A 27039-nucleotide genomic window follows, 5' to 3' on the forward strand; every position below is an offset into this window, starting at 1 on the left:
GGCAAACACGTATTTGCCGAGTGCCCTACTGCGACACTCGGCAAAAAGGTACCCATATTGCATGTGCAAAAGCACTTTTACTAATTAAAAGTATGTAAACTTTGTGTAAACCTAGTCAAATTCACTAAACATTGGGTATTCCATTTTTTAAGTAATATTGTTCCATTATTTCATGGATTTATAGCTCATATTGAATTTATATCTATTAAATTCATATACTTGCAATTAATAAATAAAAATTATCAAACGGATCCGAAAAATCCCCAAAATTTGACATGAACCAATCTATGTTCTCTATAGCCTACAAAAATAAATTGGGACTCAATGACAAATTCAAGTATCGATTCGACTCAAAATCTTACCGGATCCTTCCAACTTCTACGAATCCTCTCCAGAGATGCTTCGAATTCTAAGCATCATATGTCAAAACTTGTGAGAAACCTTGTCAATTTTTTACCACAGCCTCTGCATATGAAATCATAGCATCTTGCAAAATCTCGTGATTTTCAAACTTTGTTTGTATTTTTGAGAATTAAATAATCATTTGGCCACACGTTCGTAGTCGTGTTTCGTTAACAAAATGTTCGAAATTTTCTTTTCATTTTCTGGGTAAGACCTCAATTTGGACTCACTAACATGAATATGATTTTTCCACTCATATTATTCCATTATTCCAAACACCTGCAGTTCAAATTTGACTTAAATCAACAAATTACTCTAAATGAAATTAATTGACTAAATATAGCAAACAGGTCAATAAGAAGTCCACCTTGTACCATGCAGTGCCAAATCTCATACATGTGGAGTATAAAAAGTTTGGAGGGGGAGGAGGGAATTTTTTTTTTTGCCGAGTGTGCCAAAAAACACTCGGCAACACCTCAGGTTTGCCGAGTGCCCCACCGAGACACTCGGCAAACTGGCATCTTTGCCGAGTGCCCCATAGAGACACTCGGCAAACTGGCATCTTTGCCGAGTGCCCCATCGAGACACTCGGCAAACATGGAGTTTGCCGAGTGCCCCCCGTCGACACTCGGCAAACCCTAACGTCCGTCACGGCGACGGCCCAGTGCGGCATGTGGAAGTCACATGCTCAAGTATTTGCCGAGTGGATTTTATTTGCCGAGTGCCCCGTGGGAGTTTGCTGAGTGTTTTTTTGGTGGCACTCGACAAATCGTGTTTTCGCCGAGTGTATTATTTTTGCCGAGTGTTTCTAGGAATGCACTCGGCAAACCGGTCCTTCGCCGAGTGCCCGCAATAATACACTCGGCGAAGAAATTACACTCGGCGACTTTGAGGTTTCCCGTAGTGATGCCATTTGATAATATGGTTAAAAAAATAAAGAAGAGAGAGAACAAGTTTTATTTAGATCAAACTCTTGATAAGTTTTATTTCTATTTTATTAATGTGAAACTTTTGTAAACAAGAAAAAAAGTTTCATTGGGCTTTGGCCTAAACCGGGCACGACCCACCAAAATGGAAATAAAAAGAAGGGGATGAGAAAAAATAGCAACAATCCATCGAGCGACCAGCCCACGAAACGAACAGGCCAACAAATATAGGCCATTAATTAAAAATATAGTTTACCCATTTCTACAACAGCGTTGCATGAATAAGGAAGGATCGCAACCACACAAGAAATTAAAGTGAAATAAAATTCCTTGATATTGTTGCTCGCGGTGAGAACGAATTCCTTCCCCCCCCCCCCCCCCCCACCTGCCTCGTCCTCTCTTCAACTCATGTTCCCTGAGCCCAGCTTCTCACCTCCACCGATTAAACCCTAAGGTGATCGCTATTGGCCTAGTGCTACTGTTAGTCTCGTGTTTTCACATATGTGATTCACAAAATTGCAATTTAGTCCAAACTATTTTTATAGACACAAAGTGCACGATTTTATCTGTGAAAAATCTTGTTTCCATTCGTTTGCTCTTTTTTGGTTATCATCAAGATGATATTAAAAATGCAGCTGATGTTCTATTTTACTTCATTTTTGTTTTAGTTTAGGTCTAATCCAATACAACTCTTGGGTCGCTATGTTTCAGCCCTAGGGGTGTATGCATCTGACGAGAGTAGAGCAAAGTGAGGCAACGAGAATAGCGATCAGAGCCTCAACCAGTCAACCGAGGGGTAAGTAGTGATCCGCTTCAACGCAAGCTCCGTGGCTTGCTTTCAATCGTGAACTGGTGTTTTGCTTCATCTTCCATGTGAAAATTCTCATTTGCGTGTGATTTTTTTTTGTTTGCTAAACTTGCAGCCTTGCATTAAGTTTTGTCTTTGAGAAGAGAACAATGTTAGCAAAGGTAAATCTAGCGACTTTGCTCCCAGTACTTGGATTATTTGGCATTCTCCACCTTTCTTATGACTTGTTTTGCCTCAAGTTTTGGTTTGAGAGATGGTGGCAGAGTTAACTCTTATAACATACTCCGAGACGTCAAAATTTTGTATCTACTGGAACCGTCAGTTATTGTTTCATTTGCGTGTAATGTTTGTATTCTTGAGTTCCCTTTTCAATCTCTTATGGAATTTTGTCAAATTATTGTATTTGCAATGAATTCAAGGGGATATGTTATAGTTAGATAATAACACTTTTAGCCTTTTGCTATGTTGCATGCAACAATGAAGTATGCTTGTGTCAGTTTCTTGTTACTTCATATCAGTGAAATTGTAGAACATAAGGCCTCCTGGAATTGGAATTCTGTCTTATTCACTAATTTCTATGTATGTAATACCACTGTATGCTGTATTTGATTGGCAATTTGACATATCTAACTCTTAAAGCCTTTTCTTTGTTAAAAAAACAATTATCATATTAATATTTGTGTGCGATATTACATTGTTCTTTAGTTACACTATATCCTCTAATTTTCTTAGCTACTATCTGTATAGGTATCCTGTTTGGACCTGACATACGTACAGTGGATACAAGTATGGGGGATCGTACCGTGTGCTTAAATCAGGTACATGCTTCCCATATGGGTTGTGTTTTTGTTCTTGAGTATATCTTTCTGCTTATCTGCTTCAAGAAATCCCACCATCTGACTTCTTAAGAATGAAAAAAGCGAACCTTGCATGTTGTTTGCTTAGCGATGCTTCTTTTGCTGTGTAGGATGAAAGTAAGATTGCTGCGCCTTTTAAAACTGCATTAGAGAAGATAGGTGATCCACATTCAGGGATTGTGTTCAACTTCTACCGATTTGAGTACAAAGGAAGAGATGACACTTGGTACAGGGGTGAAATTTTCCCTATGACGGACCCCAAGTCATCATTTGACAAAGGAAGTGGAAATAAAGTATCCATCTGGATATGTGCTGCTGCAGATGAAAGGCGAATGCGAGAATTGGTTCATCATCTCTTGCCTCTTGAGGATAATGCTTTGCTGAAGCCTTGTTTTGCAGCCTATAATTCTATGCTTGGGAAGACTGTTGTTTCCTGCATGCCATGTACCGAAGATTTCAGCAGTTGGATTTCAAGACAGACCCAAGTACAGTCTGATGGCTACCTTCATGATGAGGTGAAAAGAATGATATGGTATGATTCCTTTATATGCACATAATTTTTGCATAGTTATGTAAGTGATGCAGATAACTTGCCTGAGTGCTGGAAAGTTTTGATTGTTATTCTTTTATTGCAGATAATGTGCAGGTCTGTAAATGGTGCAGATAACTTGATTGAATGTTGGTTGTTTTTTATTTGTGTTTTTTATAATCGCAAATTTTTTGCTTAGGTGCTTAAATGGTACAGATAACCTGATTGAATGCTGGAACTATATGATGATTCTTATATCCGTAGCTGTTTAGATATTATCGAATGAAATAGCAAAACCGATATCTGATATTTATGTGCTTCCTTTTTTAGTAGTTATATATTAATTGGTATTACTTTGGTTTTGTTGGTTTAGGTCTGTGGTATCTTTTAGTAAGGGGGTGTTTGGAAGGGGGTGCTAAACTTTAGCACCTCACTTTTAGCACACTTTTAGCACTTGAACTCCTAAACAGGGTGCTAAAAGGTGAGTGCTAAAGTTTAGCACCCTTGTTTTCTTTAGCACACCCAAGGAGTGCTAAAAGGTGCTAAAAGTGGTCCCCAAGCCTACTTTTTCCCTAGTTGTCCCCTCTCTCTCCTCTCCATTTTCCCCTCATAAATGAGGGTAATGTAGTCATTTCTCACCCAAGGTGCCAAACTTTAGCACTGTATCCAAACAACCCCAAGTGCTAAACTTTAGCACTTCATTTGAGGGTGCTAAAGTTTAGCACGGTACTAAAGTTTAGCATTGTGTATCCAAACGGGGCCTAAGTCTGTTGCGCAACCATTGCTCCTCCGTCGACAAAGGTCTCGATTCCTGGGCTATATCCAGCCGTAGGATCACTTCATTGGCCATGAGCAATTGCATCCTGGCATCTGGAATAAGTCGGGTGCTCCACTCACGTAGCGCTGTTGCCGTGCCATGCAGTTTGTGATAAAGTCGATGGAAGGGTTCGTGATGCGTCGATGGTGCGTGCCATGCTCTTGAGACAACTTCTTTGAACCCTGGTAGCTTAATCCAATAGTTTTACTCGCTCTTTGAGCTGATTAATTTCACATCAAAGAACGTAGTAAACACTTACCATCCCTCTTTTCACATTTTACTCGCTCCAGCTTTCTCTAGTTTCATCCACTGGATTTTTCTCGATGGACGGCCGTCATCTTTTTCAACCACTAAAAATAGCGGATCAACTTCAATTCAAATTGGAGGCCCATAGCCCCCTTATCGCCTGCCGCGCCGCGGCCGATGGGCTCCGAGGCGGACGCGGCTGAGGCCACCGGCCCGCTCCTCGTCGCCGCCGCCGGGGACGGCGCCGTGGCGGGAGCAGGTGACGGCGCGGGGGCTGGCGGTCAGCGCGGTCCTGGGGGTGCCATTCTGCCTCATCACGCACAAGCTCAACCTCACCGTCGGGATCATCCCCTCGCTCAACGTGGCGGCGGGGCTGCTCGGTTACTTCCTCGTCCGCACGTGGACGGTGGCGCTGGGGAAGATCGGCGTCGCGTCCAGGCCCTTCACCAAGCCAGGAGAACACCGTCATCCAGACCTGCGTCGTCGCCTGCTACGGCCTCGCCTTCAGGGTATGTGCAGTCGCCATCGCGATCCTCCTGCGTGCGTTTGCAGCTTGGGGGATGTTATTTCAGCGGCAAGTACCTGCTGCCATGTCATCACGAAACTTGAGAATTACTTTGTGTTATCTTGTTCATATGGTTCAGTTTATGCCTGGGTAAAATTTAAAAAGGGCTTAACAGCTGCAGAAAGTTTTTTTCCCTCTAGAAAATTCACAAAGATTTTTCCCTCTAATATAAGAAATTCACAAAGATTTTACTTCATTTCACACTCTTTTTGAGTTTTCACACACTTGTTCATAAAATGAATGGTCATGGTACTTACGGGGCAACTTGTTATTATGGAGGGAAAGCCAAGTCTCTAGTCTCTACATAGATATCTGATTTTGATATTGCATTGGGGAAGTGGGTTGGTCATGTATTGTTTAGTATCCTACTCGTCTGCTTTGATTTAAGATGGCCAAAACATTTTGTTTTGGATGCAGGGGGTGGAAACTACATGCTTGCGATGGATCAGAAAACTTACAAACTCATTGGGGACGATTATCCTGGCAACAGCAATATGGATGTCAATAATCCTTCATTGGGCTGGATGATCGGGTTCATGTTTGCCGTCAGCTTCCTTGGCCTATTTAGTCTTGTTGCACTGCGCAAGGTGCTTGTGGATCTTATCTCCAACTCCGAGCATGCATTTTTATCCGATTACAAGCTCGTTTTTAATGAAATATACTAACTTGTAAGGTCTGTCTTGATGTTTGCTAGGTAATGGTAATTGACTACAAACTGGCTTATCCCAGTGGAACTGCCACAGCTATGCTAATCAATAGCTTCCACACTGCCAGTGGAGCTGAGCTTGCAGAGTAAGACATGGATCTGTCCTATTCCATAATGTTGTACACAATAATCAGCTATGTGTTGCGGGGTCATTCAGTCATTCACTATGCACTTTTTTTAGTCTGACCTTCAACCTTGTGGTTCCCTTTCTGTCTCACTGTCACATATGTGAAAATTAGTTTTCTACTGGATTGTTGCTATAGGTTCTCTGCTATTGTAGCATTTTTTTGAAAGGAAATGCTCAATGGCACATGCAGGATAGATTTGGAGATGATTATAAATAGGAAAAATTGTATTTTTTTATTCATTAAGTACTGCAAAAGTGTGACATTCACCCCATATTTTATTTGGTCAAATCAATCCCTTAACTAACTAAACCGGTGCATTTATCATATCCACCTTAGTTTAACAATAGTTTAGTATCATACAACAGCAGTTTTGGGTATATAATCATCTTGCTAATCATTGCTTAGCCACATCTTATGTTGAGTCAATTGCTATAACAGTTCGATGAGAATCGGTTTTGTTAATTTTCCCTAAAACAATTTTGTGGGTAGTCATTTTAGAGGATTTACTAAAAAATTTCATGGGGTTTATATTTTTGACTCGTTACATCGCTAAGCAGTGATTAGTCAGATGATTATGTGGAATAAACTGCCAATAGATGGCACTAAACCATTTTTAAGTTGAGGTGGGGATGATTCGTGCACCGATATAATTAGTTAAGGGATCGATTTGCACCAATTAAAATATGAGGGATGAATGCCACACTATCAAAATACGTAACGCATGAAAAATACACTTTTCCTTATAAATAGTTAGTTGCAGTGGAGTAAAAAAATAAATAAAATCTATGGTCTGGGCATAGGAATGGTCTCTTATGCACAAATTTAATGATCAATCATATTATAATATAATTTTTGATACTTAATAAAAAAGTAATATCTTGTAAACATTTTTTCAGGGAACTAATCTAAATAACAATGAAAACACATTTGTAAAGTTGGAATACTTAAGACTTCGTGTGTTTCAGAATGTAGATTAGAGAAATTACCAAATCACTAGTTTGTATGAAATTTATATACATTGGGTAAAGCACATGATGCAGCATCTCATTTTGAAACTATGATAAAGAACTTTGTTGCCTTTATACTAATTTTCACAAGATATATATTTTATATTTAGATACTAACTTCCATTTTTATTGTTTCAGAAAGCAAGTTGCCTGCCTTGGAAAGTATTTAAGCATTACCTTTCTCTGGAACTGCTTTAAGTGGTTCTTCAATGGTGTCGGAGATTCTTGTGGCTTTAATAATTTCCCATCTCTAGAACTTTCAGCGTTTAGAAACACGTAAGTATGCCGTTGTTATATTTTTTATTATATTTCTTCACAGCTTCACAGTGGCGCAGGGGGTGGGGGGCATGGGCCATGCGTCCCCCTCCTCCCTCCCCCACCTTGATGCATACAATAGTGAATATACAGAAGCAAAATAATGTACCAACATAGTATAGTCATAACAAACTCATTTCATCTATTATGCATCTCAGTGTATTACAATACTATAATCATGATGCTTTTAGGAAATATATTTTCTCGCATATAGTGTTTTGGACTTTTGGAAAGTATGATGAACTGTCTTGTGTCAATTTTACCCCAACTTCTAAGATATTTGTCCCTAATCATTGTTAACCATTCCATTACACAAATATTTCATAACCTACCATACTTTTAAGTTTAAAATTTTGAATGGTCAAATTTCAATTTGTTACTATGGGTATTGGTGCAATAATAAACATAAAATAAATATATTCAAACTAATCATGGACAAATGACTCACAATAGCACCAATCTTTCATTCTACTAAAGAAGAGAAAATTATGTCATCTATAAAGAACAACTAGATACTATATACAACTAAAATATATACGGTTCTTAAAAAAATTGAAAGTTTGTTTTATCTCTTCGACCCCTCTATTGCCAAATCCTAGGTTCACTCCTATGTCTTAAGTTCACACAGCTAAAGACTGGAGTGCTATAACGTTTCACATTAAAGTGTCTATCCTTTAAGCAGGGACATCATCCAATGAATGTTCTTGAAAACACTTACCTGTTCATCTTTGCAGGTTTTATTTTGGTTTCAGTGTAACATACATCGGATGTGGTCTTATATGTTCACATGCAGTTAACTGCTCTACACTTCTTGGAGCCATCATATCTTGGGGTTTCCTTTGGTCTTATGTATCCACTAAAGCTGGGGACTGGTATCCATCTAACCTTGGAAACAATGACTTCAAGGGCTGTATGGCTACAAGGTACCTTATTCTTGAAACTCTTATTTGTCCTTTCCACAAAGTCATTGTAAATTTATGCTGCATTTTTACAATCCGCTAGCTCTTTATTTGGTTCATTTAAAATCATATTTTGATTCACAAAGATTGGTAAACGAAGGTTGCTTCCCTCTCCATATTAAAAAGACCTGGTTAATCTGAACTGAATATAAGCTATTTAGGGAATGTGGGGGTACTGATAATGCTCTTACTATCCTGCAATTCATTTTTGGTAGAATAATGGTGAAAAAAACCATGAAAATGTGCTCAAGGATTGTAAGTGCTGCGAAGTTATGGTGTCTCTGGCGATGTATAAATGGCCATTATTCTCACTTCATAGACTGGTCACTCTTCGCAACTTTATGTTAACATGTTTTGCCCCATGCCTTGCAGGTTTTCATATCCTTATCTGTAATACTCGGTGATGGAACTTGCAACCTCATCAAGATCCTCTATCCTACTATCAAGCAAATATTGAATGAACGGTCAAAGCAAGGAAGGCTTCCACTTGTCCAGCTTCAGAATGGTATTAATACGACATTCTGCTCACTTAACAATAAATCAAGTGTAAGTGTATCTTATACAAGTTTTTCTTTTATTCCTGAACAGATGACAAGGTTATAAATTATCAGCCAATGAAAAGCTTCAAAACGAAACATTCGTCAAAGATGGGATTCCTCTCTGGTTAGCTGGATCTGGTTACATTTCCCTCGCGGCACTATCAACTGCATCTATCCCAGTGATCTTCCCACAGCTCAAGTGGTACCTTGTCCTCTCTGCATATGTTGTTGCTCCCTTACTCGCCTTCTGCAACTCGTACAGCGCGGGCCTAACAGACTGGAACCTTGCATCGACGTACGGAAAGCTTGGCCTCTTTATTTTTGCCTCATGGGTTGGTCACAATGGCAGTGTAATTGCTGGATTAGTAGCATGTGATGTCATGTTGACAATCATATCCACTGGTGCTGATCTCATGCAGGACTTCAAGACTGGGTACCTTACACTGTCTTCACCAAGGTCCATGTTTGTGTCGCAATTGATTGGAACCGCCCTTGGATGCATCATTGCTCCTCTCACTTTCTGGCTTTACTGGACAGCTTTCGACATCTGGGATCCTGATGGCATGTTCAAAGCACAATATGCTATCATCTACCGTGAAATGGTGATTTTGGGTGTGGAAGGGTTTAGGGCACTGCCCCAACACTGTCTAACGATCTGCTGTGGTTTCTTCCTTGCGGCTCTAGTGATCAACCTCCTTCGGGACGCCACTCCAAAGAATGTGTCCAAGTTCATCCCACTCCCAATGGCCATGGCCATTCCCTTCTACATTGGTGCGTACTTCGGCATTGACATGTTTGTTGGGACGGTTATCCTGTTCGTCCGGCAGAGGGTGAACCGCAAGGAATCCGAAGAGTTTGTGGGTGCTGTTGCATCTGGTTTGATATGCGGTGATGGGATATGGAGCATTCCTTCTGAGGTATTGTCGATCCTGAGGATTGACCCACCAATTTGTATGTACTTCAAGCCATCTATTGCCAGCTGATAATTGGGAAAATAAAGAATGGCCTGTGTATATGTTCACTTGCATAAATTGCTGACAAGGTTGGGAACAGTGGCTTTTTGTTCATCCTTGTCGATTTCTTATCCTTTCTTTTTGTCTGGCCTGTGTATATGTTCACTTGCGTAATAGCCATCTTTTCTAATTATGCAGCTTTCGATGTGTTTAGGACTTTAGGTTGATCAAACTTTGTGTCTGTCCAGTTGTGTGAAAAAATTATGCCAGTGATGTAGCCAGAGGGATACCAAGATACTCCTCCGAAAGAAGTCATGCAGCCATGATGCTACTCCTCTCAAGATATCAATCACGCTCCATGGGTTACATGTTAGAGTGGAGTGAGTGAGAAGCCATTATCCGAAGATATCAGGTGCAGGCCCGTTTTAATCCGTGCAGCAGTGGGGTTTGGTGTCAGACAAACATGATGCCCTACCCTCTGTTCCCCAACAGAACTGCAGATTGAACCTCCCTATGGCCTTGTTTAGTTTCTAAATTGGGAGTGGCAAAGTTTGCATTTTACTATAAATGTGCAACTATAGCATTTCGTTTGTATTTATGAATTATTGTCCAAATATTGACTAATTAGGCTCAAAAGATTCGTCTCGCAAAGTACAACAAAATTGTGCAATTAGTTTTTGATTTCGTCTACATTTAGTACTCCATGCATTTACCGCAAATTTGATGTGATAGGGAATCTTCTTTTTGCATAGTGCCAACTAAACACGACCTATTATGGGTGGTTTTACTGCAGGCTGCAGCGATGCCAAAGAGACTTCGCAACATCACCCAACTTCTCTGCCACCTAGGCTAGGGCGTCGTACTTAATCAGCGCTACAAATATTTTACATTTAGCACTAAAAAAAACTTGTTAATTCCGAGGCTTAATGTCACGGGCGGTGCCAGGTAGGAACCCACTGAAAGAAAGTCCACAAGGCTGTCCGGGTCGGCCCATTGGATTCCAGACGCAGAGGCCCATTAGAGCAGTTGGGCTGTTGGCTTAGAACTACACGAATCACTTCCGCTCGAGCAGTAGTTGACCTGCGACGTATTAAATCCAATGCAACAACCCTGCCGACTTGAAGATTGTCTGATGACAAAACCAACCAGTACCTCCTACTGTTGTGCCATACTTCGAGTTTGGCAATAAGGTGTTAAAGTTTAACATCCGTCACATTGGATGTTTGGATGCTAATTAGGAGTATTAAACATAGGCTAATTACAAAACTAATTGCACAGATGGAGTGGAATTCGCGAGACAAATCTATTAAGCCTAATTAGTCCATGATTTGACAATGTAGTACTACAATAATCATTTGCTAATGATGGATTAATTAGGTTTAATAGATTCGTCTCGCAAATTAGCACAGGGTTCTGCAATTAGTTTTATAATTAGCTCACATTTAATTCTCCTAATTAGCATCCGAACATCCGACGTGACATTATTAAAGTTTAACACCTCGTATCCAAACACCTCCTTCCTTGCCGCACCGGCCCCCCAACCCGCCTCCACTGCCTAGCTTCTCCGCCACCCCTCCCTCCCCTTTCTAAGCCCAGAGGCGACAGCAACCCCAGCAGCCCCGCTTTCCGAACTCCGAACTCCGGCAGCGAGCTCAAGGAGAGAAGGAGGAGAAGAATATAGGAGCTCCGTGGGCCCACCTGCAGTGACCACGCGTGCTCTTGTATGACGCGCCCGCTCGTAGTCACGCGCTCGACTCCTAGTATCAACGCTCGCCCCCATCGGTGGAGGATAAGGCAATTCGGTCTAGTTTCTTGTAATTGTTTCCGGCCCGTCAGTGAATCGGCCTAATAGTATATGGGCGCTTCTTTTGTTCTATAGTTCGTTTCGAGGAGGACGGACGTGCTTGTGGAAAACACCACACTGTTCGAAGGTGCCTTTGTCATTCAATTCGGCCTGGCCCATCAATCATGGCCAGATCTTTCTCTCCCGGATGGTGCCATGGTTATCAGTGTAATCACAAGGCATATATACAAAATAGTGTTTGCCTACCTATGGTGGATCTACCAGGGGCTTAGGTGGGCTCTAGCAAGTTTGGATTCATTAGGAAACTTGTGTGGTGGCTTTATCAATCTTAAGATGAGCCATCCCAATCTCTTAGATGGGCTCATAGGGATTGTGTGTGCATGTTTATAGGGGTGAATGTACGTACATGTGGTGTCTTCTTCTAAATTAAGATCTTCTAGCCTTGTCCATTAGAGTGAGGTCAGGTAGGGTACAGTGTGCGTATGTTCATTGGGATGAACGTATGTGCATGTACGTGAACGGCCTCTTATTTCAAAACAATATGTTTGATTCTTATCATTACATGTTATAATTATAGACATGTCACAAGTTGTCGGGGATAGATCCCCAGTACCCGCAAGGAAGGAAGAAGACGGACTCCTACTAGGATTTCTCTGTAATCCTACTAGGACTCCTCCTTGTAACCGACTAGTAATCCTGTCTCCTGAAGTACATAAAGGAGGGCAGGGGTACCTAGATCAGCATCTTAGAACCATCATCAATAGCTAACAATCAGGTTACACAATACCCAAGCGCAGGGTGCAATATACTTCACCAAACAGGATGTAGGGTATTACGCTACTCTGGCGGCCTGAACCTGAATAAATCCGTGTCTTGTGTCCTCGTTTTTACCATCAAGTTCCAGGTCCGATGATTCCCCATCAACCAATCTGCTACCTCGGGATACCCCTCGGTAGGTTGCCGGGTATAAAACACCGACACATGTATTCTTTCTTATGTTCGCACGTATCAGTTTTCTTTTAGTGTTTCTATTTTTTTAATTTTGTGTGCAATGTCTTTGTCTTGTCATTATTTCCTGATTCTTTTTGAAGTTATTTGTGTTCTGCAAAAGTTAGATTAAATTTATGGAAGAATTTATAATGTTTTGTAAGTCTAAAGTATGCTTTAATATTCTAAATTTCAGTTTATTACTTTTTGTGTTTTTAAATTCATGTCCTGTCCATGCCATACCCCGTTTAATACTCTGAAACAAATCTTTTTTATTAGATGACATGTTTGTTCTCAGTTTGTGGGTGGATCCCTTTTTTGAGTGCATGTTTTCAGCCGATTTCCACTCTATGTTTCAGTGGGCAAAAGGGAGTGATTTTTATTTTACCTCACCCAAATTTTGATTACTGCCAATGTTACGTGGCCTCATTCTATTGGGTCCAAAAATTAATTGACAGCATTAGGTTTTTTACTCGATTGTTAGGTAGTCCTAAAAGAGTATATGTAGTTTTAGCCCTGATATTCCTCTCTTTTTTTAAGTGATGGAATAACAACATTTCTTAGCCTAGCTGATATACTTCATTACAAAGATTGAGCCATTTGGTAGAAAGGAAAAACTCCAACAAATTAAATAGTTAATGGCAAATGTCGATCATATAAGCATAGTTTATCAACATCAACCGTGCATCCTTTGGCAAATAATTTGGATTCCTAGTAATCTGATATGTATGTCCACATTTCATCCAATTTTTGCAATAATTATGTCCAATTTTTTGTCCCTTGCACATGGGTTTTAAATTTGTGAAAAACAACATCTTTTCATGAACAACTCCAGGAGGGCCCCGAAACAAGGCCCCTACTTCAAATTTGGGTGCCGAGGCTAAAAATAAATTTGAACAATGTCCCTAATATAGCCCCTTTTTGGGGAGGCTTTCTAAATCTCCCCTCCACAGCTATCCCCAAGCCCGGACTTTCAGTCGCCCACCATTTCCTCTGTCTCCGGTTGTTACCGTCCTTCCTTCTCCGAGCGCTGTAGTTTAAGCTCGTGCTCCCGTGCAAGGCCGGTCACTAAAGGAGCACCGTCTGTGCCTCTGCGCTCCCCCTCACCCTTCACCTTGTGCCCAGCCCCGAGCGAACTCCGTCGTCCCAAAGCGTCACTCATCCCCGTTCCCATTCACCGTCGACTCATTGCCCTCCATTGATTATAGAGGCCGTCCACCTTGGCTTTAAGGCCGTCTGCCAATGAATCGGGCCATGACCTTTGAACGTGCCTCCGCTTCCCATGTGCCCCGTGCTTATAGAGGGAGAAGGGAGGTGGACGAGTTCCAAAATTTGACGGCGACAACGTCAACGCTCGTGCCCTCTCCACATCGGTCCTCCACCCTGCGCAAGCCGCTCGATTATCGCCATTGGTTGGATCCGCTAGTAACCCTAGTGGGCACCACCAATTTGAGCATCGGTCAATGGAGCAGGAGTGGGACGGCATGGGGCAAGGCTCCAAACCGAGCACCCAACGGGCCATGCTCTCGAGCTCCTTCGGTGGTGCTGGCATGCTGCAGCTCTGGCAACATGGAGGCACATGGTGTCATTGCGAGGAGGAGGTTCGTGTGAGGCAACAGGAAGAGCGTGGAGTAGGGGCTGAAATATAGGGACCGTTGTTGGAGTTGGGTGAAAAATCAGCACTCCAGAAAATAGGAACACCCCCACTCAGGAAGCAAGGTCCTTGATTTAGAGGGGGCCATTGTTCGAGTTACTCTTATCCATGAAGTTCAAGACCCTACCCTCAAATGAGATTAACTTCTTAAGATTCAATTTAAATCCATCCAGCCATCATCTGAACATATCAATTATACTAAGTGTGTTATCAAGGAGCGAGTGCACATGAGTTGACATAGAGCTCATGAAGACAGAGTTGATAAATAATATGACTATGTAAGCTCACAGAGCTGACAACCACGAATTAGGTGCAACGAAGGTGAAGATGGCAACAACGAAAAAGGTGCAATTAAGTGAAACCCTAACCGGCCGGCTTAGGGGGTTGCCATATCATTACCAATGAGGTTCTACAACATCACCAACTTCTACCCCCAATGCCTAGGGTTACAGGTCTGCGCCACTAGACCCAGCAAGGCAGGAGCTAGGGCTTCCTATTTTATGGCGCGACAGGGTTACACATATTTTTACATTTGGGACTAAAAAACTCGTTAACCCCAGGCTTAATAACAAGTTAACGTGACGTGGGCGTGGTGGTGCCGCCTGCAAGCAGCGCGCACGGCGGACTCGCTGAAAGAAGGACCAAAAGGCCGTCCGAGCTGGCCCATTAGATTCCAGACGCAGAAGTGAAACGGCCCAAGGTGCTAGAGTTGGGCCGTTGACCTCGAACCACGTGTATCATCCTTCCTTGTTCCTCCGCTCGAGCAGGTTGAGTTTTCGTCTGCTCCCCGCCGGCAATGCCTCTCGCCTCCCCGCTCCTCCTACCAGGCGCCGCCGCCAGCCCGGCCGCGCCCCCGTGGCGGGAGCAGGTCACCGTCCGCGGCGTCGCCGTAGCGGCGGCGCTGGGCGCGCTGCTATGCGTGGTCATCCACCGCCTCAACCTCACCGTCGGGGTCATCCCGGCGCTCAACGTCGCCTCGGGCCTCCTCGCCTTCTTCCTCGCGGCGGCGTGGCAGGCCGTCGCCGGAAGACTAGGGTTCGGCCGTGGGCCGCCCTTCACCAGGCAGGAGAACACCGTCATCCAGACATGCGCCATCGCCTGCGCCGGCATCGCATTTAGCGGTACTTGACTTCCAGACTTCAGTTACGCCTCTTTCAGTTCAGTTCAGTTCAGTGGGTATATTGTTCCTCAGGATACTGCAAAGACTTGTGTTTTGGTTGTTAATGTGAATGATGTAGTATTAATTGTACAGAATTAATGTAGTTTCTCGTGTGATTTTGAGGATGTGTGTTCTTGGCAGGGTGCTCGGCCTCGTACATCTTTGCAATGGACAGGAAGACTTATGAGCTCGTGGGACCAGACTATCCGGGTAATCGACCGGAGGATGTTAGAGATCCTTCACTTGGATGGATGATCAGTTTCCTGTTCCTCATTGCTCTCCTTGGGCCATTTAGCATTGTCATTCTGCGAAAGGTACCTCTACTTCAGAAATCTAGCAACAGAAGGATGCTTGAGTTGTGTTCAAGTGTTTTGTCCAGCCTTTCCAAAATAATGAACTTCAGCGCATGGTTATACTTTAAATTAAATTGCTCTATCTGTCCTCATTTTTTAGCTTTGGTTGCTTGGTTGGTGTTTTTCTGTTTGAAAATAAGTTCCGAGCTTGCAATTGCAGGTGATGGTGATTGATTACAAGCTTACATTCCCTGGTGGGACTGCTACTGCCCTGATGATTAATAGCTTGCATGGGAAAGCAGAAGGTGATCTTGCAGGGTAAGGCAAAAGGTACTCAGCATGCCTTTACGGTTCATGATTGCAAGTATTTTCTCACTGTTTCAGGCACAAGAACTCTTTTTCCTAGAGTATGTATCTTGATGAGTAAAAATGTGATTTTACAAAGTATGTAAACCAGTTAATTAGACAATTCATATGCATGAAAAATGACACATACAATCCATATGGCTGAGAAAGTATATTTTCTAAATGGGACTATTATAAAGTAGAAAATTCTTGAATGGATCAAATACTACCTTTATGCACACTGTTAAATACGTTTGGAACATTTGCACTCTGACGTCAGCAGCAAAAGAACCGATGTGCAGATGGTGTCATTAATTTTGTACTCTAACAAATGTTGTCTCATGTCTTTATATAACTGTAGGCAGGTCTTGTTTCAAAGTTTGTCCCCTTTTCACTTGCTTGTGTTATTCTATTATTTTGCAGGAAAAAGGTAAATTGTCTTGTAAAGTACATGAGCATTAGTTTTGGCTGGAGCTTCTTTAAGTGGTTCTTTAGTGGTGTTGGTGACTCTTGTGGTTTTGACAATTTCCCGACATTTGGGCTTTTAGCTTTTCAGAATACGTAAGTTCTCATTATTCCAGTTTTTCCCCCTCTCAATTTTTATCACATGGTTATCAATGTGATTGTTCATACCAATCTGGCTTATTTCCTCAAATAAATACTGGTTAATTGTGGTAACCTACAAATTATGTTGGTCTGATTTGTTTATTGTGGATAGATCTTTTATTCAGCATTTTCTTTTATCTAAATGAACACTGTCATTTAGTCTAGGCTGCTTCACTGCCTATATTTTTCTCCAAAAAAAATGTACACTTATCAGGAAATATTCTCAATTAATTTGACTCACCACAGATATGCCGAAGTCCACTAATTATTTCTGACAATTAAAATTCAAGTTCTGTAGTGTCGATTCTGCATTGCTTGATCTTCCATCCTACTCTGCCACTGTTCAAAAAAAAACAAATGAAGTTGTAGTGTTAATGACTGATGTGTGACATGCTATGGTTGCAATGTGTATTCAGTTACCTATTCAAACTTGAAAATAAAGTATTCTTATACATGTGAGGAGGTCAAGAAAACCTCATTTTCTGAACTTTTCCTTTTGTACTGTGGCAGATTTTATTTCAACTTCAGTCCTAGTTATGTTGGGTTTGGTCTTATTTCCCCCCATATTGTGAACTGCTCGGTTTTCCTTGGGTCAGTCATATCTTGGTGTTTTCTTTGGCCATTTATCAGTGCAAAGGCTGGTCATTGGTACCCAGATAACCTTGGTAACAGTGACTTCAGAGGCCTGTATGGTTATAAGGTATACTCCTATTTTCTTTTTTTCATAAGTGGTGTTTCTGTTTTGTTGTAAATAAGCTAACTGAATCTGCAGCTTTATGTTAAATTGAACCTTTTTTGCATAAGATTCTCTCAACAAGCTGCTATTCTTCTGTTAGTAGTTTATATGATTAATGTGCACAGGTCTCTGCAAGTGATTTTTTTTTTGTCATGCCGCCATGCTTGATTTCTTCATATCATGTTTATACCTGCAGGTTTTCATAGCCATTTCTATCATACTTGGAGATGGTCTCTATAACTTGGTTAAGATATTTGTCATTATTGCTAAGGAATTCTGTAATGTACGATCCAAACAGCATGATCTTCCTGTTGAAGCTCTGGAAGGTAACATCTTACTTCTTAGCTGACATGCAATGTTTTCACCGCATGCTGTGAGATGAATTTGGGCCATTTCCTATTACGTTTTACAAAAAGATTACCTCTTTGTTACTTTTAGTGCATATTGCTTTTAGGTCAACATATCATCTTCCTGAGTTATATGTCCAATGTTTGTCCCATGGTTATTTATTTATTTATTTATTTTTGCAGATGATGAGAACTCTGAACAGTTAGTGGAAGAGAAACTACAAACTGAGGTATTCCTCAAAGATAGTATACCTCCTTGGTTTGCTGCTTCTGGTTACATCGCACTGGCAGCAATATCCACCGCCACTGTGCCCACCATATTTCCCCAGCTCAAGTGGTACCTTGCCCTCTTGTGCTACTTCCTTGCTCCTGCTGTTGCCTTCTGCAACTCCTACGGCATGGGCCTCACAAACCTGAACCTCGCCCCCACCTACGGCAAGATCGCCCTCTTCGCATTCGCCTCACTTGTCGGCAGTGACGGCGGTGGAGTCATCGCTGGCCTTGCAGCATGTGGCATCATAATGTCCATCGCCTGCTCCACAGCCGATCTAATGCAGGACTTCAAGAGTGGATACCTGACCCTCTCCTCGCCACGGTCAATGTTCGTTGCCCAGCTGATCGGCATTGCACTCGGGTGTGTCATTGCTCCACTCACGCTGTGGCTCTTCTGGACGGCCTTCGACATCGGCAATCCTGATGGCGAGTACAAGGCCCCATTTGCCATCATGTTTCGGGAGATGGCCATCCTGGGTATCAAAGGCTTCTCCGCACTCCCTATGCACTGCGTTGAGATCTGCTGTGCCGCCTTTTTCCTCGCCTTGGCCATCAGTCTCCTGAAGGACGTGACGCCCCCGAACGTGTCCAGGTTCATCCCCATACCGATTGCCATGGCCGCGCCGTTCTATGTTGGCGCCTACTTCGGTGTGGACATGTTCATAGGCACGGTGATCTTGTTCGCCTGGCAAAAGCTGAACCGGGAGGAGGCCGACGGTTACGCGGTGGCTGTGGCGTCTGGGCTGATCTGTGGGGATGGGATCTGGAGCATCCCTTCCGCTGTTCTATCCATCCTGGGAATTAACCCACCAATCTGCATGTCCTTCAAGCCTTCCTCTGCTTCCAGGTGAGAAGATGGATGGAAGGTTATATTCTTGGCCACGTGGTTGTACCATCGATGAACTCTTGTAAATTGTAAATACACACAAGTTGTACATTAGCAGTTCTTAATTTGTACAAATGGTGTAAAAATGATGGGCCACCATGAGAGCCACTATTCCTGATTAATTATATGAATCTTGTAAATTGATGAATTTGTATAAATTTTGCATTTGTTACAAATATATTATAAGCTACATTCCAATTTTCTGAACTGAAATTCTGTTGCATATTAATACATGTGTACTGCTGTTAATACGGCAAATACCTGGACTGATCACTCCTGTAGACTTATACGGACCATTGCTTCAGCAATTTTTTATTGAGTCGGCTGTGCTCCCGAATGGACGAGAGAGGCCACCTGCCTCGCTGTGAAGCTCACAGGTAGCTCTTCTCCATGACTCCATTCCACGTGTCCTGCCTCGTGTGACGTGTCGCGCTGGGAGGGCACCATGCACGCCACGGCTATGCAGTATCCCTTCTGCCTTCTTCCCATGGCCTGCAGCGCAAGACAGAACAGTGCAGAGGCGAACAGCAGTAGGAGAAGAAGGTGGGCGGCCATGGAGATGCTGAGCATGCTGAAGGTCGGGTACACCATCCTGCGCAGCGAGACGCCGGCGACGGACCTCGTCAACACCTTCATGGACTGGGCGGCGCGCCGGTCACTGCTCCTCTTGGCGATCTTCCTCCCGCCTTACTACGTCTACAAGCTCGCCACGTCCGCGTTCGCCGTTGTCGCGCCGGAGGACGTTGCCGGGAAGGTCGTGCTCGTCACTGGCGCCTCTTCCGGCATTGGCGAGGTATGGGCGTCTGTCTCTGGCCAGTCTTCCATTTATACCCATGTTGTTCCATGGAGCAGTAAGCCGATCTCGTAGATGCATGTTCTTCTTGCTTAAGGCCAGCAATTTTGATTTTATAGAGCAGAATTTCAGTTGCAATAGTGGGGTGCAATTGTTTTAGATGGTAATTCATGGTAAAATTGTTTAGAGTTTTTTTTCATTGAACTCAAATGACAAAAAAACCTTTACTGAAGTACATATATTTTGTACGTCTCATCTATCTGCGTGTATCCAGCAAATAGCTTACCAGTACGCAAAGAAGGGAGCGAGGCTGGCTCTAGTGGCGAGGAGGGAAGCAAGTCTGCACGATGTCGCTGCGAAGGCGAAGGATGTAGGTTCGCCGGACGTTCTAGTTGTTGCAGGGGACGTTGCAAATCCAGAGGATTGCCGGAGGTTTGTGCAGACCACAGTTGAACATTTCGGACAATGTGAGTTATGACAGTCAATCTTCTGCGTATATAATTGCAACATTTTTTTAAAAAAATCATGTTTAAATGATCATTAGTTTTACCTATTCTCTTGTAGTGGATCATCTCGTTAACAATGCTGGTGTAGCGAGTGTGTGCTGGTTCGAGGAAGTGCCAGATGTTGCAGATTTCAAGCAAGTCCTGGTACAGTTTATAAGCAGCAGATGCGCTGCTCCGTTCTCTCATTAATTTCTCTCAACTCAATTACAGATTCATCCACAGTATTGCCAAGCTGGCTCTGCAAATGGATGTCTGATCTATATGGTGCAGGCCGTAAACTTCTGGGGCACAGTGCATCCAACTCATTGTGCTCTTCCTCATCTGAAGAAGAGCGGTGGTAAGATCTTCGCCAACTCCTCGGCTGCAGCGGTGTTGGCAATGCCAAGAATGAGCTTCTACAATGTACATTTCTCGACATCAAGCGACCTCCTTCGGTCTAGTCGTGAATGCAGATAGCAGAAATTACCGACACTCAGAACTTACCGAAAAACATTGCAGGCCAGCAAGGCTGCTGTCCTCAACTTCTTCGAGACCCTGCGGATGGAGCTCCGCGACGAGGTCGGCATCACGATCGCCACTCCCGGGTGGATCGAGTCGGAGATGACGAAAGGAAAGCACCTGTCGAAGGAAGGGACAGTGGAAGTCGATCAGGACATGAGAGATGTGAGTACACTACCTGTGTGATGTGCCTGCCTCAACCTCGAATCCTCAAATGCATGATGAGCTTGGATTCTTGGATTGTGCAGGCTCAGGTCGGCTTGTTCCCGGTGGTGCGAGCCGAGCGGTGCGCGGAGGCGATCGTCGACGCCGTCTGCCGCGGCCGGCGCCACCTCACCGTGCCGCTGTGGTACCGGGCGATGTTCCTCTGGCGGATGCTTGCGCCGGAGGTTGCGGACTTCAGCCAGCGGGTGTTCTACCGCCGGACCGCCGGCGGCGGCCACGGTGACCGGCAGGCCAAGGCCAGGAGGTTCCTGGAGGCCACCGGCGCCAAGGGGGTGCTACAGCCGGCGTCGCTGCGCAGCTCCGATATCAAACGGGACTAGATCAAGACGCTGCAGTGGGGAGCTGATCTGGAAGAAGCAGAGTGGTTTCGTCGTCGTTTTGTTCGGTGCATCCAAATAAGGTTACTACGTTAGAGCGAAATCGAATGTAAATGGTGGCCCCGTGATCATATCATCGGCTGAGTGGAAAACTTGTAACGTTCGTATCAAGGGCCTGTTTGCTTGCAGTCCTGGCTCAGGCAGCTAGCGCCAGGCTGGGGCATCCAACCGCAGGCAGTCAAAATCGACGGCCTGGTCCAACTGCCTGCACCAGACAGCAAGATGCAGGCAGCAAGCAAGCAAACAAGCCCCAAGTGCGTGCCTTCAAATTTGTAGTACCTTGTGCTGTGTGGGTACACAACTAAAGGGTGTTTGGATAAGGTTGTTTGGATACGTTGTGTTAAATTTTAGTAGTCGGATGTTCGGATCAGGAGAACTAGAGTTAATTACAACATCCGGATCCTAGAGTTAATTACAACATCCGGATCCTATTTAGGAGAACTAAGGTGAGAACTTAGGAGAACTATACAACATCCGGATCCTAGGATCCTATTTAGGAGAATTTAGGAACTTAGGTGAGAACTTAGGAGAACTATACAACATCCGGATCCTAGGATCCTATTTAGGAGAATTTAGGAGAACTAAACATGGATGGAACTATCCTATTTAGGAGAATTTAGGAGAACTAAACATGGATGGAACTATATATTTAGTTAGGAGAACTAAACATGGATGGAACTATATTTAGGAGAACTTAGGAGAACTAAACATGGATGGAACTATACAGCATCCGGATCCTACTTAGGAGAACTAAATATGGATGGAACTATACAACATCCGTATACAACATCCGGATCCTATTTAGGAGAACTTAAGTAGAACTAAACATGGATGGAACTATACAACATCCGGATCCTATTTAGGAGAACTTAGGAGGATCCTATTTAGGAGAACTTAGGAGAATTAAACATGGAGGAGAACTAAACATGGATGGATCCTATTTAGGAGAACTTAGGAGAACTAAAAGAACTAAACATGAGTTAAACTAAACATGAGTTAATTACAAAACCTATTTAGGAGAACTAAACATGAGTTAATTACAAAACCTAATTGCACATGAGTTAATTACAAAACTAATTGTACAGATGGAGTCTAATTCGCGAGACGAATCTATCATGAGTTAATTACAAAACTAATTGCACATGAGTTAATTACAAAACTAATTGCACAGATGGAGTCTAATTCGCGAGATGAATCTATCATGAGTTAATTACAAAACTAATTGCACAGATCGAGTCTAATTCGCGAGATGAATCTATTAAGGTTAATTAATCCATCATTAGCAGATACGACGTGCTAAACTTTAGCAGGGTTACATCGGATGTTCGGATGCTATTTAGGAGAACTAAATATGAGTTAATTACAAAACTAATTGCACAGATGGAGTCTAATTCGCGAGACGAATCTATTAAGGCTAATTAATTCATCATTAGCAAATAGTTACTGTAGCACCACATTATCAAATCATGGACTAGCACCACATTGTCAAATCATGGACTAATTAGGCTTAATAGATTCATCTCGCGAATTAGACTCCATCTGTGCAATTAGTTTTGTAATTAGACTATGTTTAATACTCCTAATTAGTATCAAACATCCGATGTGACAGGTGCTAAAGTTTAGTGGGGTGCATCCAAACACCCCTAAGGTCTCCTATCAAAACGGCTTCACCAAGAAAGTCCCACGATTCCCGTTCACCGGCTCTCCGCGGCTCCATCTCAACCGCAGGGCCAAAGTTCCCGGTCTGCCCCTTCCGTGGCGGGGCTGGAGGGTACCAGCGGCGTGGGGGAGCAACCGCAGCCAGAGGTTGCCGGCGGCGTGGGGGAGGAGGCGCGGCCGGGGACGCTAGCGATGTGGGGGAGCAGCCGCAGCCAGAGGGCACCCGTGGGGCGCGGTCATGAGGGGATGGGGGCGAACGGGGCGGCAGCGGCACGGGGCTAGAGAAGGTGAAGGGCAAGGCGAGCGCGGCGGGGCACGGCCGGAAGGGGCGACGGCGACGGTGGCATGAGGTCGGAGGGTGGGGCGACGGCGACGGGGAAGAAAAGAATGGGGAGGAGGGAGAAGGCATGGAAAGGGGGAGGCCGGAGGGTAGGCAGTAACGGAGTAACGAATAAGAGAGAAGGGTAAGGAAAGAGAAAAAAGAATAGGAAAGAAAAAGAAAAAAGAAAAGGAAACTTTTTAACCATTTCAAAATGTCAAAAGAAGTCGTTTTGCCAAATATTTTTCTAATCAGATAAATCGAAACTGCTGGAGAAGCTATAGTCGGAGCTTATGTTTTTCTAATCAGATAAATCGAAACTGAAAAAGCTGCTTCATCAGAGAAGCTATAGTCGGAGTTCTGCCAAGCGAGCCTCTAAAAGGAAAACCTTTTTGGTTTCTGTGCTTCAATTTTTCTGCCAAATGAACTCTAAATCTGTAAGTGGTACTGAAAGGAAAACTTTTACTTTTACTTTGATTTTTCTGCCAGCTCTAATTGTACGGAAAGGAAAACTACTTTTAGCTTACAGGTTCTACTTCGATTTTTGCATGTTTTACGGTGTACAATCTATATATTTTGTATTTGTGCAGTGTAAATTATTCAAGTCTCTTGTATTTGTACATTGACATTCTTTCAGTACCTTAGGGCCATGAAGCAGTGGTTAAAGGGTTTTGTTCGATTCATCATCTTGACGAAGGAATTTAATTCCTTCAGTTACCCTGCACTGAAATACACCAATTTGTTACCCATCAGCGTCAGTTTCAGTGGAAATATCCAGTGGACAAGCTCCGTGCCTGTTGCTTAAAAAATTACAAACAAGCCTTTGTTAGTACACTAATAGAACAATTCTTACGTGCCACGAGATGCGACGACTACAAAAGACGGCTGATACGAACGAAGCAAACCTGGAGTTGTTTTTTTCCCCTTACAAAATGCCATTCGATTTCGCGACGAGTGTGAATGAGCTTTGCTTCGTCGTGGACTTGTTGGGCGGTGTCTGGTGTGCGCTGCACGTACAAGGCGGTGGCATGGACGTGTGCTTGTCCGCCCGGCCCCCAGGTGTCGTCGCCTCTCCACGTGTCTCCTTCAGCCCAAACGAGTCATCACTCATCCCACACAGCCACATCTCGTGCAGATAGGCACCCACACGGCGGCAAGCTAGCGCGCCGCTGTTCTGGAGCGAGGTCGCATTGCATTACCGCCGGCGACGACGAACTGCACGCGCTAGCGATGACGGTGATGAGCAAGCTGGCCGGAGCGGCGCTGCAGGCGTCGCTCATGGCGCTCCTGGCGGTCCTCCTCCCGCCGTACTACGTGTGGAAGCTCACCACCTACCTCCTCGGCGCCGTCTTCCCCGAGGACGTCGCCGGCAAGGTCGTCCTCATCACCGGTGCCTCCTCCGGCATCGGCGAGGTACTTTTTGAAACTGGTAAACTGGTTGATTGATCAAACTGATGATCAATATACGTTCCTTGCAAGAAGCACATACTGATCCGTCAGATCGTACATGCGTGTATATGTGTAGCACCTGGCTTACGAGTACGCCAAGAGGAGAGCCTACCTGGCGCTGGTGGCGAGGAGGGAGATGAGCCTCCGCGAGGTCGGCGACAGGGCGCTGGGGCTTGGATCGCCGGGCGTCCTCGTCTTGCCGGCCGACGTCTCCAAGCCTGAAGACTGCGAGAAGTTCATCGACGACACGATCCGCTACTTCGGTAGATGTAAGTCTGACACGATCGATTTCGCGGTTCATCCAGCACCGCTCTGACGAGTGAATTGAATTGGTCGGATGGTTCAGTTCCTTACACATCCTGCTCCTCCAAGCTCTGTTTCCAAACGCATCCCTCGCTTGTAACTTGTAAGAACGAAGTTAACCGAGAAATTTGCAGTGGATCACCTGGTGAACAACGCCTCGATCTGGCAGGTGTGCATGTTCGAAGAGGTGGAAGACGTGAACCACTTCAGAACACTCATGGTACGAGCAGTAGTGAACCCACAGTTCCCTGAACTGTTCAGAAGTACACCCTGCTTCAGGCCGATCAATGACAATTCATCTCGTGTGCATTTTGAAGGGGAATAGTTTACCTAATGGTGTGTCTGCATTTGTTAAACTGAATGTGCCTGCTGCTTTCTGTATCAGGACATCAACTTCTGGGGCCATGTGTACCCAACTCGGCTCGCCATACCTCACCTGAAGAAAACCCACGGCCGGATCGTCGGCGTCACCTCCAACTCGTCCTACATATTCATCGGGAGGAACACCTTCTACAATGTCAGCACCACTCATCAGCATACCAACTCGAACAAAGCATCTGAATGAATTTGTTCATGTCTGGCTCGCAGGCTAGCAAGGCGGCTGCGCTCAACTTCTACGACACCCTGCGGATGGAGCTCGGCGGCGACATCCGCATCACCGAGGTGGTGCCGGGCGTGGTGGAGTCGGAGATCACCAAGGGGAAGATCCTCACCAAGGAGGGCGAGATGAAGGTGGACCAGGACGAAAGAGACGTATGGCTGATCTCGCTCAATGCCTTGTTGATCCGGTGTGGCTAAGGCTAACTGCCATAGCGCCCGCCATTGATGACTAACAGAGAGCTTGTGCTGCCGGTGCAGGCGATCCTGGGGCCGACGCCGGCGGAGCCCGTGGGCGACTTCGCGCGGGCGGTGGTGCGCGACGTGTGCCGGGGCGCCAGGTACGTGTTCGAGCCGAGGTGGTACATGGGGGTGTACCTGCTCCGGGTCTGCCTCCCGGAGGTCCTGGCATGGAACTCCCGCCTCCTCACCGTCGGCAGGGCCGGCGCCACCTCCACCACCGACACGCTGGGGAAGTGGCTCGTCGAGCTGCCGGGCGTGCGCCGCGCCGTGCAGCCGCCGTCGCTCCGGTCGCCGGAGATCAAGGAGCAGTAGTGAGGCCAGACGGCCGGGCTCAACTAGTGGATGTACAGCACTGCAGTGGCATTGCCCTGCGCTGCTGGTCTTTGTGTTCAGGCTGTGGCGACATGGAATATGAATAAGTTGCTTGATGATGACATGTAAGGCTATAAATAAAGCTAAAAATTTCATCAGCGTCAACAGTCACGGTATCCATGTCCTTTATCTGCAAGGGAAACAAAAAATGGCTGCTGCATCGTGGTTCACAGTTCACAGTTCAGGGCGCTAGGTTCTTATCGCCTTGTTAAACCTTTGCGTAATTCATCACGCTCACAACAAAGAAAGAAATAAAGGGGATAACTGCATTGGGAAGATACTATCAGAAAAAAAAAAGTCTGAAATCTTAGAAATTCAATTTCCCACGAGTTTGCGCAACACACGAGACGTCGGATCATTTGTCCTGTTTGGCAGAGCTTCTGATTCGGATCTTCATCTGATTCGGATCGGAGCTTCATCTGATTCGGATCATTCGTAATCAGATCATTCGTACTGGATCATTTCGTACTGTTATGAATCGGATCATACGTATGGTTGCTTCATCTGATCCGGATCATTCGTACTGTTATGTGGGATCATTTCGTACTGTTATGAATCGGATCTGTTATGTGGGATCATTTCGTACTGTTATGAATCGGATCTGTTATGAATCGGATCATTCGTACTGTTTTTTGGTAGAGCTTCATCAATTCTTTACGAGAGCTGATACTCTGAAAGAAGTGATTCTGTGGTTGAAAGTGATTCTCTTTGATTCTTTAGCATAAACTCTTAAAATTAGAATGGAGAACCATTTCATGGAATCGAGAAGCTACTTTTTTCCAGCTCTTAATTTTTTTATTTTATTTTAAAGAATCACTTTATAAAATTAGCAGAAAATCACTTCTCAGCGC

The 27039-nt window shown here is 44.2% G+C and overlaps 3 protein-coding genes and 1 pseudogene across 3 annotated transcripts; all 4 read left to right on the forward strand.

The window, feature by feature from the left end:
* Nucleotides 1-4762: 4762 nt before the first annotated feature.
* On the forward strand, nt 4763-9787 carry LOC101772634 (annotated as a pseudogene).
* A 5177-nt stretch (nt 9788-14964) lies between these two features.
* Nucleotides 14965-19060, forward strand: LOC101775874 (probable metal-nicotianamine transporter YSL5). Its single transcript, XM_004975364.3, has 7 exons — nt 14965-15323; nt 15503-15675; nt 15875-15972; nt 16423-16560; nt 17116-17305; nt 17538-17667; nt 17872-19060. Exons 1-7 carry the CDS (start codon nt 14999-15001, stop codon nt 18810-18812), a joined length of 1995 nt encoding a protein of 664 aa, XP_004975421.1. The 5' UTR covers nt 14965-14998; the 3' UTR covers nt 18813-19060.
* A 298-nt stretch (nt 19061-19358) lies between these two features.
* Nucleotides 19359-21547, forward strand: LOC101776280 (11-beta-hydroxysteroid dehydrogenase 1B). Its single transcript, XM_004975365.2, has 6 exons — nt 19359-19640; nt 19915-20107; nt 20205-20290; nt 20417-20548; nt 20645-20809; nt 20893-21547. Exons 1-6 carry the CDS (start codon nt 19401-19403, stop codon nt 21187-21189), a joined length of 1113 nt encoding a protein of 370 aa, XP_004975422.1. The 5' UTR covers nt 19359-19400; the 3' UTR covers nt 21190-21547.
* A 2617-nt stretch (nt 21548-24164) lies between these two features.
* On the forward strand, nt 24165-26245 carry LOC101773039 (11-beta-hydroxysteroid dehydrogenase 1B). The gene is made up of 6 exons (XM_004977894.2): nt 24165-24637; nt 24750-24942; nt 25111-25196; nt 25362-25493; nt 25565-25729; nt 25835-26245. Exons 1-6 carry the CDS (start codon nt 24185-24187, stop codon nt 26126-26128), a joined length of 1323 nt encoding a protein of 440 aa, XP_004977951.2. The 5' UTR covers nt 24165-24184; the 3' UTR covers nt 26129-26245.
* The last annotated feature ends 794 nt before the right edge of the window (nt 26246-27039 follow it).

Source organism: Setaria italica, chromosome VII (genome assembly GCF_000263155.2).
Source record: "Setaria italica strain Yugu1 chromosome VII, Setaria_italica_v2.0, whole genome shotgun sequence".
NCBI classification, from domain to species: domain Eukaryota; kingdom Viridiplantae; phylum Streptophyta; class Magnoliopsida; order Poales; family Poaceae; genus Setaria; species Setaria italica.